The following is a 20,799-nucleotide window of genomic DNA, read 5'->3' on the forward strand; positions in this document are numbered from 1 at the left end:
ATTTTTTTCAGGTTATGATTTATTTCATTCATTTTACTTATTATTATTTTTTAACTTATTATTATTATTATTATTATTAATGATTAATTTGTTGATTTTTTTTGTTCATTTTATTCATTACTTTGGCTGTTTTGTTTTTTTTCCATTTTGTCACTTATGTAATCATTTTTGCTTTATTTTGGCACATCTTTTACTTATTTTTTTCCACATTACTTTACTTCATCACTTTCAACCTTTTATTACCTCATGTTACTTTCTGTTGTCAGTGTTGAATGCACTAGTACTTCATATAACTCATATCATGTGGGGATTCTAGCAAAAATAATTAATCATTTTCCCTCTTACATTATGTTTTGTTTCTTTTACGGTATTTCTTCAACGATTTGTTGGATTTATTACATTTAAATGAGCTACACGTGGTAAGATAGCGTTTCCACGGTAACAACAGAGCCTCTGAATGTCCAAATGGGTGGCTTATTTTGTGCATTTTTTGATACATTTTATTTATTATTTATTGTTTTTGTTCGTTTTGTTTGTTATTTTGTTCATTTTTCTTCAATTTTGTTCAGCTTGTGATTTATTTCGTTCACTGTACTTATTTTTTATAACATTATTATAATTAATTATGATCAATTTGTTGATTTAATAGTCTTTTTTGTTAATTTTATTCATATATTGGGTGTTTTTTTTTTTTCATTTTGTCACTTATTTAATCATTTATGCTTTATTTTAGCACATCTTTTACTTATTTTTTCCCACATTATCTATCATTTTGTAGGTTTTTTAAATTAATTTTTGTTAATTTTATTTATCAATATATATACTGTATATAAACCCAGTGTGTCCATCCACTGTCATTGATCCAACTCCATGGGTTTTACTAGTGAATCAATTTTGTAGGAGATGACTGTGTTTCCACGGTAACTACAGAGCCTCTGAACGTCCAAATGGGTCACTTATTTTGTACCTTTTTATTACTTTACTTCATTACCTTCAACCTTTTATTACCTCATGTTACTTTCCGTTGTCAGTGTTGTATGCACTAGTACTTCATAAAACTCATATCATGCGGCGATTCTTGCAAAAAATAATACATCATTTTCCCTCTTAAATTATGCATTTTTCTTTTTTTTTTTTTGCTTTATTTCTTCACCAATTTGTTGGATTTATTACATTAAATGAGCTACATGTGGTGTTCACTTTTTAAATATTAAAACAATGATCTTAAAGTATCATTAGAGCGTGCCAAAGATGCCAGTGTATTGAATTGTATGGATATTCCATTTTAAACGTATTATAATGTTCATTCTGTTGTTTTACTTTGTATTTTTATTTCACCGTTTTAAATTGTACAGCTGTTTTTATGTGTTTTTAATCTATTCTTGTATTTTAGTCTACCATTTTGCTTTTTTATTCTTCAGTACAACGCTGTTTTAATTGTTCAGCTGTTTTATGTCTTTAATCTATTCCTGTATTTTTCTTTTATTTTTGGTTTTTCCCCTGTAAGTCGCTTTGGAAAAAAGCATCTGTCAAATGCATAAATGCAAATGTAAATGTGGATATAAACTGAATACATATACAGTCACGGAAAAAAAAAATTATTAGACTACCACCATTTGTATGTGAAGCAGTAGCAATTTTTAGCAGCTTTTATGTTTCTTATTGAGCTTTTGTTAGAAAAAGAAGTCCTGCAGTAATGATATTTTTATAGACTTGGGCAGGACATCATTAAGTAATACGTAAAAGCACTTTTAATTTACACTTGAACCGAGTTATCCGACTAAAAGCTCTGAGAGTAATTGCTTTAAAAGTGCGTCTGTTCCATTTGTCACTGTAAAAAATTCTTAGACCATGAAAAGTCATCAAAAACAATGGTTATGCAATCCAGTATTAACTCCTGTGTGTATCATGTGGCTAAAACAGACAGAAAAGAAAACATGGAATGTCTAAAAGCACTGTTTTTGTCAGTACAGTGACAGAGATATTGATGGAAGAACTGAAGTGATTTTGGTTATTATCAAGAAAACATGGAAAATGGATAGATATCAGCTCTGAAATTCAACTACTATGAGCTATTTTTGTTGTTATCATTATATTTATCCAAACAAATGTAGCTTTTAGTTGTACCAGGCATTAAAATGAACAAGAAATCGAAGAAAACAAGGGGTGGTCTAATAATTTTTTCCAGGACTGTATGTGAAGACTAGAAGGAAAAATGAGTCATGCTGCCTTTGACCAAAGCATCAGAGAGTGACAACATGGGGCGAACCATTAAGAAGCAACTTTAAGAGTCGAAGAAAGTGACAAAGTGATAAAAGCTCCACTGGACATGGCTCTAAATGAAAAAAATGGAGTTTGATGCTAAAATGGTAGCATTTATTCTATACAGAAAAGTTTTATTATTATGAGGCTTATGAAGGTATAAAGTCATGTGATGTTATTATCTTTGCCGAATTCACCGTTTGTTGATCCACGGTTCAGACTAAACTGTGACAGTTCTGACCTTGTTTATTCGATTCCAAACAGATCTTTAGTTCAGCTACTAACAACACAAACTGTACAGAAAACAGAGGTGATTACTGGTTTTACTGTGGCTGTTTTCAGACTGAATACAGAGGAAAGCTAACAGAGCTATAATGTAAACTATCAGCTTATGCAGTAATCCACAGGTGTCAAACATAAAGCCAAAACTGGTCCGCCAAAGAGTCTAATCTGGTTTGTGAGATGAATTTGTGAAATGCAAAAATTACACTGACGATATTAACAATCAGTGATAACAAACTCATTCTAATTCACACCAAGTTGATCTCAAATGGATCAGACCAGTAAAACACTATTATAAAAACCTATAAGTAATGACAACTCCAAATATTCATCTCTGCTTAAGCGTAAAAAAAATAAAAATTACATGAAAATGTTTATAATTACAAACTATCCTTTCTCAAAAAATGTAAATAACCTGAAGAAATATGAACAACATGAAATGTCTTAACCCATAAAGACCCAGTTTTACTTTTATGTCAGTTCCCAAATGAAGTTTTTCTCTATGCTTAACCTTTCTTAAGTGATTTACCACCATTTATTTATAATCTTGTCCTCTATATTTTCTAGTTTATCAATATAAATCATGTATTTTCCTATATTTCATTTACTGATCATATAGATGATCATAAAAGTTCCGATTAAAGTTGAGGATTATTACATAAAAAAAAATGAGAAAACTGCAGAAAAAGACATTATATATATATATATATATATATATATATATATATATATATATATATATATATGTTCCATCCACAGTCTTTGGATAAATAGTGTGGATTCGTTAGTGGTTTTGGCAGCTTTAAGGTTGTTCTGCTGCATAATTTCCTCCTCCTATCAACCCTTAGGGGTCCACGGTCACGGCCCTGTGACTGAATCACATGACATTTTCAACAGGTTGTAGCGTCGGAGGTCGGTCACATAGACCACTGGGGATAATTGCGTTTGAAAGTGCGGACTTGAAACACTCTCCCACTTTTTATTTCATGTTGATAGAGCAAATACAACTGGAGATATGACAGAGCAAACAAACGTGAATAAAAGTATGAAAATGGAAAATGAGGTGTGTGTGTGTGGGGGGGGGGGGGGGGGGGGGGGGGGGCATTAGATGTCTGACCATATCTTCGTCATTTTTTTGTCCTTTTTCAAAACGGAAAAAAATGGCTGAATCTGCGGATTCTAATCCACAGACTGCATTAGCATTACAGGTAAGAGTGAGGACGACCCCCAGCTGAACCTGATGCGGAAACCGGGAGGACCGGGGGGGTGAGAAAACACCAATATTTGAGTATAGCTTTAATTTATTCCAATTTTGATTTCATATACCTAATATCTGGAACCAATATTCACTTTTAAAGTCTTTGAAAAGGCTCATTCAGCATCCTTGTGTTATTTATGCAAGAAATTATATGCATTTTTCAAATTGGATTTTATACATTTTGTCTGATTTTTGTCCTTTTGTGTTGATACAGTAGGTTAAAGTGAAAAAATAATAGACAAATGAGATAGATGAAGTTGTGCTGAAAAAAAGATAAACATGGGTATAGTATAGAGCCTGACCGATTAATCGGCCAGTCGATTAATCGGGCCGATTATGGCGTATCACCAATTAATCAACATCGGCCAATATGTAGCCGATATATTAACTTTTTTTGCTGCGCGGAGATTCTGTCGCTCCTGCGTGTGTGTGTGTGTGTGTGTGTGTGTGTGCTGCCTGGAGTATAAGAGGAACTTTAAAGCAAGTTAGTTTCACTTTCACTCCTGCTCGGACAATGACGCTATCACCACCCCCCCACACACACAATTACATAATCACAGAGCTACTGCCCCCCCCGGCTCCGATCCCCCACCCCAGCGAAAATCACGGACCGCTACCACGCACTCTGACAAGGATGGACCGCTAACCCCCCCCCCCCCATCTTATGAAGTATTCACCCCCCCACACACACCCATGTCTGTGCACTTCCTGTCTACCTCACAGTTTCATTCTGCCAGCAGGCCTGGGTGTTAATAGTGTAGGGGAGACTGGGGACAGTTGTAACACGGGTCAGTTGTAACTCTTGCAATTGCTCCAATCAGGAACAACTTAGGACTCACCTAATTCACTCTGCACATGCTCAGTTTAGTCCTTAGTCCACATAAGAAGTTGTAGTGCTGTGAGGCAGACACATCCAAATTTATGAGTGAAAACATAACTGTGTGTTAAGCAATACTTTTTTGCTCAAATTATTTTCGTGATTGCATAGTTCGCATTTGAAAGTTGTGTAAATTCTATTTGTGAGATAAACAAAGATTTATGCAACTGTTTATCAACCTGTCCACAATCATCTAATATAAGATTATTATATCCTGTGTAGATCAGTGTTCTTATTTCATATATTGGCCAATATATCGGTTATCGGCCAAAATCAAATATCGGCCGATATATTGGATATCGGCTTTTTTTAGCCCCCAATATCAGTATCGGCCCCAAACATCCCATATCGGTCAGGCTCTAGTATAGTAAACATTTCTTTATAAAGGCAAAATCAAAAGTACTCAAAAACAGCCAAAATAGGCTCAGACCCTTAAGGGTTAAGGTTGTTCTGCTGCATAATTTCCTCCTTCTATTAAGAGCTTGGAATAAGAACAGACTACAGAACCCCTTTAAAATAAAAGAGTTACAGTAATGGAGATAAATCTAAACACTAGGAATTTCAGGAGGAGTTAAAACATGTAAACTGCCTATTTAGCTAAAAGCCTGGTCATAAATAACAAGTCTACCAGTTCAAAGGAACATAAACACAATGGAGGAGATGTGCTCGGTTAGGACTGTCGTAAATATCTCCAGCCGTGCGACTCTGAATTTCCTGTATTCCCCTAGAAGGGTTGAAAAGGCAGGAGTGGCGCTGAGGTAATAGGTGCTCACTCCTTCTGCACCAAGAGGGATAAAAGAAGAGGAGGATAGCAAAAACAGAAGGAGAGGGGGGGAGATAGAGAGAGAAATGAGGGGAGGGGGAGCAGGTGTGTGTTAGCACATGTGTGCACGCATGTATCTGTGTATGTGTGTGTGCATGTGTGTGTATGTGTGCATGTGGGTGGCAAAGTGACAGGCGATGATTAGCCCAACCAGAGGAGGATATGTGGGAGGGAATGTGTGGGAGTAGTGGGGCTGGCGGGAGAGGGAGAGAGAAAGACTGTCTTTAGGCGGAGATATACACAAGTGGATTAAAAGAGCACTTATACTGTATAAACATACAGATGAAAGTAGATTTATACCTCCCAAAAATGCACGCAGCTATGTAATTACACTAAGCATGAACACAACATGCATATAATAATACACACACACACACACACACACACACACAGGGGTCGACTCCAGTGGGAACATATTGTGTTCAGAATGAATTAAACCTCCAACTAGTGCAGTGTGTGTTGATTTATTGATAATGAAAGCAGCATCAGAGGCCATTATTTCACAAAGTAATTTTATTCCTGGCTTTAAAGTGTAATGTTTATGTATGGGTGAAAGAAAGAAAGAAAGAAAGAAAGAAAGAAAGAAAGAAAGAAAGAAAGAAAGAAAGAAAGAAAGAAAGAAAGAAAGAAAGAAGGAGGAGGAAAAGAGGAAGAAAAGAAAAGAAAAAGGAGATAGAGATGGAGATGGAGATGGAGATGGAGAACAGCTGCTGATTCTTAGGTGTGTAGGTGGGACCATTTACAGCCTGTCTCCTGTAAAGCCTCTATGGAATTAACAGGCTTTAAAGAGGTCCAACAACAGCTCCAACTAATACACACACACACACATGCACATACACACACACACACATATGTACTGTATACGTGAACATGTGGAGATACAGTTAAAACCATACATAACACCAAGCTGATATTTATCTCTAATAGGATAATCTGCGTAACCATGTTAACAGTTATTTCCTCTTCTGTCGGTTAGCTGGGGCGGGGGGGCAACGACTCCAAATCTGAAAAACAATGGAGGCTTGGGCGGAGTTAAACCGGGAAAACCAGGAATAATCAAGCTAAGGGTCTGAAAACCACTAGAGCCGAGATGTTGTTTATGTCCGTCAGTTGAAATGGGTTTGTATTTAGGATAAAGGCTCTAAACAAGTTCTCTCTGTTTAGACTAGGGATGTAACGATATAAACATTTCATATCACGGTTATCATTATTATCGTGGTATTGTTGAAAATGTGCTCAAAATGTTCAAAAAGTACTAATACACACACTGAAATAATTTAACCAAGTTGTATTTTGAAAAAAAAAACAAAAACAAAAACATAAAATAATAGGTACAATGTACCTTCTGTTGGCAGAAACATTCAAATATTAACCCTTAGTGGTCTGAGCCTATTTTGTCCATTTTCAGTACTTTTGATTTTGCCTTTAACTATATAAACAAATGTTTACTATACCCATGTTTGAGATCTTTTTTTTCAGCACAACTTCATTTCTATCAACTGCCTATTATTTTTTCCACTTTAACCTACTATAAAAACATAAAAGGACAAAAAACACACAAAAAATTTAAAATCCAATTTGAAAAAATTATATAATTCATTGCATAAATAACACAAAGACGCTTAACGAACCTTTTCAAAGACTTTAAAAGTGAATATTGGTTCCAAATATTAGGTATATACAATTAAAACTACAATAAATTAAAACTATACTCAAATATTTGACATAAAAGCAGATCTTTACGTAGGCGTTTTCTCCGGAAAAGTGCGGTAATCAAACACGGTTATCATGATAATTAGAATTTAAACGGTAATACTAACCATCTGCTATTTTACCGCGGTTTATCGTTTTACCGGTAATCGTTACATTTCTAGTTGAGACATTAATAAATCAAATGAAATTTTATTTATATAGCGCTAAATCATAACAAAAGTTATCTCATGACACTTTACACATCGAGTTGGTCGAAACCAGACTCTAATACAAGACATAGTAGATAATTTTGTGAAGTAAAGCAGGATTATGACATGGAAGTAGGGGTGGGAGATACGTCCCAAATATCGTATCACAATTTAAAAAAAGTAAAATCACAATCTCGGTTTTATCATGATTCTTTACACTACAACGAGCGAGTTTATCAGCGACTCTCTGAGCAGATGACATGGAAGTAACGCGCTGCATCGCTATGACGACCAGGTACCGTAAAGTCGGTAGTATCCTGTAATGGAAACGATCTCCAGGAACAGGACCTGGTACCCGAGTCGAGTTGAGTCGGTTCCATGTAGTGGAAACGAGGCATAATATCACACACCCCTACATGAAAGTCATCCTTACAGACTATTTTCTGTTTCTTTATTGTGTTTTTGTTGTTATTTATCTCTCGTTAAATAATAAATCTTCATTATTAATATAAAAACACTCAAATCTTTCAACTCTTCACATTATCTGAGAATGAATGTTTACATCTATTAATAGGTTCATATTTGTTAATTGCAGTGGCGATTTCTCATAGACTGCAAGGGAAGCTCGACTTCCCCTAAAATTACGAAAATTAAATGGTTAAATATGTACGGTTGTGTTGACATTTCATTGACTACAAATGTGTTAGAACACGTTCATCTCACAGACGAGTTCGTTCAGAATCAGCTTTAGCACAAACCAACAGACTCGATGTTGTTCATTTCTCATACATTCCGCTCACACATTGCGCTGTTTTCTCATTCGATCTCTGCTCAGTGCATTTGTCCGTAGACTCCGGGCGTCTATGAGCTTCAATGGGACTGAGTGGAACAGTTTTTTTCATTGCCTCAAAACTGGATGGTAATTGGATAAATGCCACGATGTTGTCCCGCCCCCGGACGCTGGACGTCTCTGGGGGTGAATGGAGCTGTGGGCGGAGCTCGGCCGAGCTGGACACCCGAATCCCACGTGCTGATTGGAGGATCAGTCAAAAGGCTGAATCCTGTTTGATTGACAGCTGTTTTCAGATCTGCTCCTTCACTGACACAGTTCAGTTTCATACCGTCGCACATTCTGCTGTGAAATCAGAGAGAAACCACTACGAAATTACTCATTCATTTCTTGCACTGTAAATAAAACACACTCATTGTACTTCCTTGTTTCAATTTAACATAATTTCAGCGTTTTCTTGTTTCAGTTACATAATTTAATCATTTCTTGTTTGAGTTTAATATCGTTTTGTAGATAGTTAAATCAATCAAACTGGGCGAGGTCGGAGTGAAAGGAGCATCTGTTGTTTAAAAAGGCTCCAGTTCTACACCCACAACACAATGGGCCAAGGCAATCTAAGCAGCCCAGCTCTGCTGGACATTGACAGGGCACTGGTCAAGTCCCTGGAAAAGACACCCACTTGGTACGATAAGGTCACTGACCATTTTCTTAAAAAGGAACGGAGGGCCGAATTTATGTTTAAATAACTTGACAATTTTTTTTTTTTTTTTTTAATGTAAGCTGACAATGAGCTTCCCCTGTCTGAAGGACAAGCAGCCGCCACTGGTTAATTGTGATACTGGGTTGATTTTTATTTATAGGCAAAAATAAAAAAAATAACACAACATGCAAGACTGTGCATTCAGTAGCTTCAAAAATCTGTGTGTTTGCTGCTAAATCAAGTAAATGGCTATAATTCAACTTTGTGGACTTTCATCTCCCCTACTGTGTGGATATTTCTGTCCTCTTCCTCTAACCAAACAGGAAACTCGCAGCTTTTCGTCTCCCCGCTGCACCTGATTTGACAGAAGGTCAGGACACTCGTATCAACCTTTGGGCGGAGAAAGTTGTGAGCAGGTGGTTGGAAAAATAAAAGAACACCGATGTCTCCCACGGGAACCACACATGTATGCAGGGGAATGTTGGGTGGAGCTGGTCCACTGTTCCACAGACAGACAGACCATAATAAACAACAGGAGCTAATATCTGGATCTGTACCCCCAACCTTTGTTTGATAACTGCACAGAGCCATTCAGTCTTTGGAGTAGTTTGATAAATAGAAGCAAAAACAGACAAATATAAAAAGCCAGAGCAGATGAGTCTTCTGACCAGGAGAATGAGTCATTCTAAACAGGCAGATCTGCTTTCAGCTTTTGAAAATAGAATCCCTTCTCATTGTGCTGGAGTTTACTTCCACCATAAGAGGTGAGAACATGAATATATACTTCCATGAAGAGGAGTGGAAGAAAATACAGGTTCTGTGATATATGCAGTATATGTGAGATATATTTCATTTTATGATTCTGTATCAATATTTTAAAAGGACTGTATCAATATTTTTAGGTATTTATTCAAAAGCAAACATGGCAGAGGTTTTTTTTTTTTTTTGCTCCTTTATTTCTATATTCACATCATGTTTTTTGCGCTTTTATTTCTATATTCTCATGGGTATTTTAATGTTTTATTTATATAATCACAGGTTTATTTTGCTCTTTTATTTCTATATCCACATATTTATTTTGCTCTTTTATTTCTATATCCACATATTTATTTTGCTTTTTTATATCTACATTCACATGTTTATTTTGATCTTTTATTTATATATTCACGTGACATTTTTGCTTGTTTATTTCTATATTCACCTGGGTATTTTACTCTTTTATTTCTATATTCACATGGGTATTTTGCGCTTTTATTTATATACACGCGTGGGTATTTTGCTCTATTTATATATATTTGTCTGTATTTTGCTCTATTATTTCTATATATACATTTATTTTGCTCTTTTATTTCAATATTCACATAGGTGTTTTGCTCTTTTATTTCAATATTCACATGAAATTTTTGCTCTTTTATTTCTATATTCACATGTTTATTTTTTGCTCTTTTATTTATATATTCACATGGGTATTTTGCTCTTTTATTTATATATACATGTGGGTATGTTGCTCTTTTATATCTATATTCACATGTTTATTTGCTCTTTTACTTCTACATTCACGTTTATTTTACTCTTTTACTTCTATATTCACATGTTTATTTTGTTCTTTTATTTCTATATTCACGTGTTTATTTTGCTCTTTTATTTCTATATTCACATGAGTATTTTGCCCTTTTATTCACATATACATGGGGGTATTTTGCTCTTTTATTTCTATATTCACGTGTTTATTTTGCTCTTTTATTTCTATATTCACATGAGTATTTTGCCCTTTTATTCACATATACATGGGGGTATTTTGCTCTTTTATTTCTATATTCACATGCTTATTTTACTCTTTTATTTTATAGTTATTCCATAAACATGGCGGCGAACATAAATATCTGTTGTTTGGAATCTAGAATGCTCATTACCCCTCTATCCCGTACTAAATTAAAAAAGGATCTGGTTTCCTCATTCATCCACACATACTGCGCCATGTTTGTTTTAAAACTCTTCTTCCTCACTTGTTGAAACATCCATCAGCATCCATTTTTTTTCATTCACATGACTCTAGTCGCTCAAAAACGTCTTTCCATTGCAGTTTTGTGCGATATACCAATTTCGCTACGTCCAAAAAAACACCTCTTCATTTTGGTGAAATGGTCGTTTTCCCATTAGGTACATTTTTATGCACAAGTTTTAGTCGCGCAGTTTGAGGGTCAATGGAAAAGCGACTTGTCAGATCCTGTACTTATTACTCTGTTTTCAAAAGTTCAGCTGAGGACGTGTGGCGTAGAGGAGCCCATCCTGTGAGTGAAGCTCCGTTCACCATGAAGGTACAGCTGTAAACTGTGGAATCAATGGAAAACCTCATAGAAGCAGTGAGATCCAGAGATAGAGGAGAAGAAAGGGGGGCTGCTTGCTGAATAAAACATCCTAAGAGCACTTTCATGTCAGTCCCTGTTGGCTGGGCTGGAGGAAACCCAAACTGAATCTCGGCTCTGCTGTAACAAAGGCCCCGTCAAATCAACAGCTACTTCTACACAGATCAACCAGCCCGAAAGCACAATCAGCGCACAGGGAATCTCTTCAAACATGAGCTGATTTCCCATGGGCTGGCGACAGCAAATACAGACACACATCACCTAGGAAACTACTCACGATGAGAGGACCAGGTGTTAGTTCTACAATTGACCTCAATATTTGTGTCCAGAAAACACACACACACACACACACACATACAGGCAAAGACAGTTGACATGACATGCATATACACAGCAGCGCATGCACTGCATCATCTACATCTGTCACACTGGAGAAGCAACAAATCAGCCAACAGTCGCTTGAGGAGGCTTTCCTAATCTTCAGCTCAGATGAAAACATGTAACCATCATCTATACAGCCATGAATAAATAATGCTCACTTCCAATCTCAGTGTACAAAACGTACTAATCGCTGTTACTCATCTTTTTTTCCCGACATTTCACAGATGAATTCAAAACTGCATTTCCTCCAGGACACAATCCCACCACAGCTTATGCACTAAAATTATTCTGTATACATTTTAATTAAAAAAAAAAAAAAAAAAAAAAAAAAAAAACACCTCCTGTATCAACCCACACAGTTCTCTTTTAAAGCTACTTGGTTTCTTATGTTTCATTTCAAACTAAAATCTGATGTTGAAAGATGCACTTGTCCAACGCAGCTGTAGAAAACCAGTGTGACAGTACATGCACTCTTTAATTATCACTTACCCAAATCTTTAGATCCTTGACTCTCACTGGCCAGTTCACCCATTCTGACCAGAGCATCGAAGTAGCCTTTGGCAGCAAATGTCACATCTACAAACAAAGGAACACAGAAAATAAAAAGCAAACTAGTTATTAAAATTAAAGGTTACTGCAGTGTCTCTTCATTTACAGCTGCGGAAAAAATTATCAGACCACACCTGGTTTTCTTCAATTTCTTGTTCATTTTAATGCCTGGTGCGAGTAAAGGTACATTTGTTTGGACAAATATAATGATAACAACAAAAATAGCTCAGAAGAGTTTAATTTAAGAGCTGATATCGACACTGCAAAAATCAAAATCTTACCATTTCTAGTCAAAATATCTCATCACACTTTAAATAAGACATAGTAACCTGAAGAGTAACTTTTCAGTGAGATATAAGAACTTATTTTTAGACAATAGATCTGGAAAATCTTATTTCAAGAAATCTTAGCAAAATAAATTTTACTTGTTCCATTGACAGATTTTTGTTTGAATAAAGCAAAAAAAAAAAAATTATTGAATTAAGCAAAAAAAATCTTGAGTTAAGCAAAAAAATCTTGAATTAACCAAAAAAAAATCTTGAATTGAGCAAAAACATCTTGAATTTAGCAAAAAAAAATATTAAATTAAGCAAAAAAATATCTTGAATTAAGCAAAAAAAAATCTTGAGTTAAGCAAAAAAAAACCTTGAATTGAGCAAAAAAATCTTGAATTAAGCAAAAAAATCTTGAATTAAGCAAAAAAAAAAAATATTGAATTAAGCAAAAAAAATCTTGAGTTAAGCAAAAAAATCTTGAATTAAGCAAAAAAAATTATTGAATTAAGCAAAAAAAAAAAAAAACCTTGAGTTAGGCAAAAAATCTTGAATTGAGCAAAAAATATCTTGAATTAAGCAAAAAAAAATCTTAAATTAAGCAAAAAAATATCTTGAATTAAGCAAAAAAAATCTTGAGTTAAGCAAAAAAATCTTGAATTAACCAAAAAAAAAAACCTGAATTAAGCAAAAAAAAATCTTGAGTTGAGCAAAAGAGTCTTGAATTGAGCAAAAAAATCTTGAATTAAGCAAAAAAAAAAAAAATCTTGAGTTAAGCAAAAAAAATCTTGAATTAAGCAAGTGAAAGTGAAAATTATCTTGGTAAGATTTCTTGAAATAAGATTTTCCAGATCTATTGTCTAAAAATAAGTTCTTATATCTCACTGAAAAGTTACTCTTCAGGTTACTATGTCTTATTTTAAGTGTGATGAGATATTTTGACTAGAAATGAGAAAAAATACATTTTGATTTATTCCAGTGCATGTTTTCTTGCTAATAACCAAAATCACTTCAGTTCTTACATCAGTATCTATGTCATTGTACTGACAAAAACAGTGCTTTTAGACATTCCATGTTTTCTTTTCTGTCTGTTTTAGTCACATGATACACACAGGAGTTAGTACTGGATTGCATAACCATTTTCTTATTTTGTTTTTTCACATGTTCATGAACATAAAATACAACAAACAGTACAGTGAGGCCAGTTGAGGGTTACAGTGTTCAACAAAAGCAATCCATAAATAGTACAATAAAAGGAAAATAAGGGCATCACATGACCATTTCAGCGCTGATGTCTTTGTTTTGAAATCCAACTCATTTGTCCCATTTTCTATCAAACTCCTCTTTTTTTAAATCTTAAGGTATAAGTCATTGTTTCCATCACCCATATTTCCTGTACTATATCTAAACCATTGTTTGTATCTAGGTGGGTCCGTAGAAGCCAGTTTCTTGTTATGGCCTTCCTGCCAGCTGTGAGAAGAATTTTGACCAAGTAATTATCTTCTTCCAGAACAACTGTACTTAGATTTCCCAAATATAAGGTGGAACAATTCTTGGTAACCTTACATCCTAGTACCTCATTTATCATAGAGTTTACTTTGTCCCAAAATGGTTCTAGTTTGGGGCAACACCAGAATATATGTGCATGGTTTGCTCTTTGAGTGTCCAAAAAAGTGCTATAGAAATCTAATCCATTATTATTATTATTATCATTATTATTATTATCATTATTATTATTATTATTATTATTATTATCATTATTATTATGTACTTATTTGACCACACTGCACATAACCATTGTTTTTGGTAACTTTTGATGGTCTAATAATTGTATTATTATTATTATCATTATTATCATTATTATTATTATTATTATTATTATTATTATTATTATTATTATCATCATCATTATTATCATTATTAGCATCATTATTATATTATCATCATCATCATCATCAATAATAATAATAATAATAATAATGATAATGATAATAATAATAATAATAAGAATAAGAATAAGAAGAAGAAGAAGAAGAAGAAGAAGAAGAAGAAGAAGAAGAAGAAGAAGAAGAAGAAGAAGAAATTTATTTATTTATTTATTTGACCACACTGTGCATAACCATTGTTTTTGGTGACTTCTGAAGATCTAATAGTTTTTTTCACATCTGTATAATGAGCTTATGTTTGTGTTATTTTGCCTGTTTGACCATTGATGCAGCACACTTGTCTTATTCACAGCTGTTTTCTCCAGATCTTCTTTTCCTCAGAGTCATATGGAGTGATTCCGTTCTGATATTTTGACCAAGTTATTATCTTCTTTCAGCACAACTGTACTTAGATTTCCCAAATATAAGGTGGAACAATTCTTGGTAACCATATATCCTAGTACCTCATTTATCATAGAGTTTACTTTGTCCCAAAATGCTCCTATTTTGGGGCAACATCAGAAGATATGTGCATGGTTTGCACTTTGAGTGTCCAAAAAAGTGCTACAGAAATCTAATCAATTATTATTATTATTATTATTATTATTATTATCATTATTATTATTATTATTATTATTATTATTATTATTATTATTATTATTATTATTATTATTATTATTACCTTCGCCAGGAGGTTTTGTGATTGCTTTGCTTTTTGTGTTTGCGTGTTTGTTTGCATGTTAGTTTGGGTGTTTGTTTGTTTGCAGAATAACTCAAGTTATGGATGGATTTTGAGGAAATTTTCAGGAAATATTGATACTGGTACAAGGAAGAAATGATTAAATTTTGGTGGTGAATGGGGGGGGCAGATCTGTCTTGGCGGAGGTCTGCGCTCTCCAAGTGCTGCTCTTCTTCTTCTTCTTCTTCTTCTTCTTCTTTTTATTTATTTATTTATTTGACCACACTGCACATAACCATTGTTTTTGGTGACTTTTTAAGGTCTAATAATTGTTTTCACAACTGTATAATAAGCTTATGTTTGTGTTATTTTGCCTGTTTGACCATTGATGCAGCACACTTGTCTTATTCGCAGCTGTTTTCTCCAGATCTTCTTTTCCTCCGAGTCATATGGAGTGATTCCGTTCCTCACCATCAGAAATGAGGCAGCACTGTTGCTACGTAATTACAGAAAATCATCCTGCAGGCATCCTGCATGCCTGATTGCAAGGAGGAAATTATTTTCTGACAGATAACCAGTGTGATTGCTAGGCAAGCTATATGAGCACTTAAAGTCTCATTCTTTTGTGTTTTCCTTTTCGATTAGCTTTATAACAGGAATGTATTTCAGCTTATTATCACCCCAGTGAGAATATAATCAATAGGGTTAATAGTATAAGGGTTTTTTTTCGCGCGTTAAGTGTATTCCCACCATATTTTCCACTCAGTGAAATCTGAATTAATGCTGCTTTTGTGTTTCCTGGAAGCACATTTTCTACAGCTCGGTACATTTAGTTCTACACTTTGCAATGCAGAAATTTATATCGGCCTTTATACTTGATGCTGTTGTGTGTTTTAACTTCAAAAATCTGACAGTCGAGTCAATATTTGAGGGTATTTACATGAGATTGGAACAGTGCGACTGGGTGCTAGCGTGCGATAAAGCAGGTGGGCCAGTTTAGGCTGAAAAATCCCAGGGGATATTCCATTCAATATTTGCCAGCCAAAACCAGTGAGAGAACATTTTTTTATCCCACCAAGGAAATAGCAATGCCATGCTGTTAACCACACGCTGTGACCCGCATGCTGTTACCAGTGCTGGCCTTTTACTTCTTCCGTTTCAGTTCATCATGTCGTCAATATAGGCCATACACTAAACAGCAGTGTGACACGGTGATGTCTTTATTTATTTATCAGTACAGACACAGCACGACGACAGGCAAAAGGAAACTCACCTCTGTATTAGTATATTAGTGCGTACAAACACTGAATCTATAGACCAGGGGTGGGCAATTAAGTTTCCTATGGGGCCACATGAGAAACTTTGACAGATGTTAAGGGCCGGATCAGCTCTCCTTAATATATCTCTTTCTACATACAGGGGTTGGACAAAATAATGGAAACACCTTAAAAAATCAACAAAATATAATTTAATATGATGTAGGTCCGCCTTTTGCGGCAATTACAGCCTCAATCCTCCGAGGTATTGATTCATACAACTTGTGAATTGTTTCCAAAGGAATTTTAAGCCATTCTTCAGTTAGAATACCCTCCAACTCTTTTAGAGACGATGGCGGTGGAAATCGACGTCTTACTTGAATCTCTAAAACTGACCATAAATGCTCAATAATGTTGAGGTCTAGGGACTGTGCCGGCCATACGAGATGCTCAACTTCATTAGAATGTTCCTCGTGCCATTCTTTAACAATTCTAGCTGTATGGATTGGGGCATTATCATCTTGAGGTGAAGGTGTTTCCATTATTTTGTCCAACCCCTGTATATATATACAGGGTGGGGAAGCAAAATTTACAATGAACATTTAGTTGTTTATTCTCAGCAGGCACTACATCAACTGTTTTGAAACCAAACATATATTGATGTCATAATCATACCTAACACTATTATCCATACCTTTTCAGAAACTTTTGCCCATATGAGTAATCAGGAAAGCAAACGTCAAAGAGTGTGTGATTTGCTGAATGCACTCGTCACACCAAAGGAGATTTCAAAAATAGTTGGAGTGTCCATAAAGACTGTTTATAATGGAAAGAAGAGAATGACTATGAGCAAAACTATTACGAGAAAGTCTGGAAGTGGAGGAAGCAACAAAAAACGTACCAAAGCTTTTATTAAAGCTCTCAAATCCAAAATCCTAAAGGATCCAACCAAATCCATGAGAAAAATGGCAATTGAACTTGAGGTAGACAACAAGACCGTTAGAAATGCAGTAAAATATGATTTGAAGATTTAAATTCTCATGACTTTCAATAAACTAATTGGTCATACACTGTCTTTCAATCCCTGCTTCAAAATATTGTAAATTTTGCTTCCCCACCCTGTATATATACTTTACTATAATACAAAAACAGTAAATGCAACAATACAATAATAAAACTAGAAGCACTCGGAGAGCGCAGACCTCCGCCAAGGCTGATCAGTGGCCCCCCCTGTGGGCCCCCCCACCCCCACCCCCGATCACCACCAAAATTTAATCATTTCTTCCTTATTCCATTTCCAACAAATCCTGACAATTTCATCCAAATCTGTCCATAACTTTTTGAGTTATGTTGTACACTAACGGACAGACAAACAAACAAACAAACAAACAAACAAACAAACAAACAGACAAACAAACAAACCCTGGCAAAAACATAACCTCCTTGGCGGAGGTAATGAAAATGTGGAGCACAGAATACAACTATTTAATGAATATTCACAAAAAGACTTTCGAAAATGTGTAAAACTGGCTCCACATTAACTTTACATGAAAAACTATAAATGCATCCAGCTTTGTTTGTTTGCATGTCACAGTTCCTTTTCTTTACCTCCGACTTTGATAAAGAAGTTCTTACAAGTCCATGTATTGTTAAAAACTCTGCAATCGGAATCAGTCTTTCTTTTTATAGCGTTAGCTGACATCTTCATGGGCTGAAACTGACCAACAAACCAATCAGTGCATAAGTTTTACGCAAGTACAGAAAATATGTGTGAAAAAAACTGTAAATTAGCAGATCCTTCAAAATAAAAGCAGTGGTGTTGTATTGGTTACATCTGTTATGATAATATATATTTGCATTGACTTTTAATTTGCCAATGACCTCATGTGGGCCAGTTAGGGTCAGCTGTTGGCCTTACAATGCCCAGGTCTGCTATAGACCATTAAAATGGACATACTTTACACCAGGGGTCTCAAACTCATTTTCTCTCACGGGCCACATTCAGCTAAATTTGATCTGAAGTGGGCCGAACCAGTAAAATAATAACATAATAATATAGAAATAATGTCAACTCCAAACTTTTCTCTATGTTTTAGAGTGAAAAAAGTAAATTTACATTATGAAAAGGTTTACATCTACAAACTATCCTTTCAAAAGATGTGAATAACATGAACAAACTGAAAAAATAAGTGTAATTTTAACAATATTTTGCTTCAGTTTATCATTTACACATGCCCATTATAACTTACAGATCACAGTGGATCTACAAATACACAGAACATTTAGTAACAGGCAGAATAATGTTAAAATTGTTCTTATGTCTCTTAAAACATTTCAGGTTATTCACATTTTTTTGCGTTATACTTTGTTTTAGTGTAAATACATGAAAATATTTACATTTACAAAGAGAAACATTTGGGCTGATATGAGAGTAGAAATGAGTCTGTTTGGAAGAAAATCTGCAACACTTTTTCTTCCATGGGTTCTTGAGTAATCTTATGTGATTTTGTGACCTTGTAAATCCACTTGGCTTTCCTGGTACGTTCCAGTCAGTAAAACATGATCATTTATGTCGAAGCTAAACTTACAAGATTATATAACATTTACACATACAGTGTTCTCATTTGGAACCTTATAGGAATATGAGGAAATAAAAAAAATTAAAATACAAAATGAGGGCGGTTCATCCTTTCACTGTAAAATAGAATTGTTATTCTGTGTTAGAAGAACAACTGATGACTTGACTTGTTGTGATAACACAAAAATACAGCTTAAAAGTGTCTCAAATCTGTTGGGATTGGACCTGGAAAAAATTAGGTATACAGTCTGCGGGTTGGAGGATAAATATGATAGAACCTGGTCACAGTTTATAATTCATATCAAGAACTTGCCTTTTTCCAGATTCCTTGTTTTTACTTAATGCATTTTTCTTTCTTCTTTACTCTTTTACTGCCATTTTAGTCTTCTCAGTGCCCACAGTCTGACTGCTGGGACTTTTTTTTTTTTTTTCCTTATGCAAGAGGTCCTGAATGTTGGTGATATGACCAAAATGATCAACATAAATTGGTTTGAGTCTTTTTTTTTTTTTTTTGGTGTTTTGTTTGTCTCTGCGTTTATATGGATGTATTTGTGGGAATGCCACCTGGATGGGGGGGGGGGGGCAGTTTAAGAATTGCATAAGATATGCTTAAAGATGTAATTGTGATGGAAAAATGATAAATAAAGTTGTTAAAAAAAAAAAAGTGTCTCAAATCTTAAAGGAGTGATATTTTGCTTTTTTTTTTTTTTTTTTTTTTTTTTTTTAAATGGAATTATGCATTTTGAAACATTTCTCTGTGGTCTACATAAACTGTAAATGCTCTGCTTGGGTCTGAATTCTTCATTAATTGAACTCCATAGGTCCATCTTCAACCCTAGTTTTGAGTAATGACATGAAAAAAGGTCTTTTTTCAGCGATGGCCCTTTAAATGCACATGACCCCACCCCCTTCAGGTTGTTGACCGTGCTGCTCTGTCCTTGTTAATACAACCAACAACTGAACATTTTAGGCAACTGGCTCAAAGTTTGGACATATTTTCAGTTTTTACTCCAACCGCTGCTGCTGATAAACAATTATGTCGTACTCGGAGAAATGTTCGTCAGAAGTCTTGACCTTATATGTGCAAATGTCATGGCCCAACTAGTTATAAAACGTTACAAATTAAGAAGGAATTAAAACAGGTTGTAGGAAATATTGAAAGCAAACAATTGGGAAAACAGCAGCAATGCTTGAGAGGATGTGGACACATGGATGCAAACCACTCGCATATCTTTTGGACATGTGTAAAAATGCAAATGTTTTGGAACCATGTTGTTCAGACAATGGAGAATATTTTAAATTATAAAATTCCAATGGACCCCCAGACTATCTACCTTGGTCTAATACCTGATGACATAATTAAAAGAGAAGACACTTACTTATTTAAAATTTTAATTCTTGCCTGCAAAAAGGTAGTCACAAGGAACTGGTTAAAAAGTGACCCTCTTCAACCACAACAATGGCTGGACATCATAGAGGAAATATATTCCATGGAAAAATTAACATTTCAACTGAGGACTAAGATTGGAACTTTTAAGCGAAAATGGGAGAAATGGATCATATTCAAGGACAGAAATTCTTGATATCAGATTGAGTATGGAAAAGCAGTTGAATGTATAAGGAACAACATCCCCCTTGTATTGTGTGTGTTTCCCTTTTTTTTTTTTTTTTTTTTTTTAATTTTATTTAGTGTTGTTAATGCACTGTAAAAGTGATTTAAAACATTAAAATAAAGAGTATATAAAAAAAAAAAAAAAAAAAAAAAAAAAAAAACAGGTGGTAGGAATCCACTAAATTTTTGCCAGAATTAATATAAAGATAGCTTTGCAGCACTTGGAGGGTTCAAATTCAGACTGTGTGAACTATTAGGGTCCAAATACACAAATAAATGAACCATAGA

The 20,799-nt window shown here is 34.6% G+C and overlaps 1 protein-coding gene across 2 annotated transcripts in view; it reads right to left on the bottom strand.

Annotated features, from left to right (window-relative positions):
• The window catches only part of baiap2a (BAR/IMD domain containing adaptor protein 2a), a 197,556-nt gene that overhangs the window by 112,444 nt on the left and 64,313 nt on the right, over positions 1-20,799 (bottom strand). For both annotated transcript variants that reach the window (XM_030141211.1, XM_030141212.1), the window contains exon 3: positions 12,130-12,216. In XM_030141211.1, coding sequence (XP_029997071.1) covers positions 12,130-12,216 — 87 coding nt within the window. The remainder of the gene's footprint in view (positions 1-12,129; positions 12,217-20,799) is intronic.

The sequence above is a fragment of the Sphaeramia orbicularis genome, chromosome 8, assembly GCF_902148855.1.
Source record: "Sphaeramia orbicularis chromosome 8, fSphaOr1.1, whole genome shotgun sequence".
NCBI lineage: Eukaryota > Metazoa > Chordata > Actinopteri > Kurtiformes > Apogonidae > Sphaeramia > Sphaeramia orbicularis.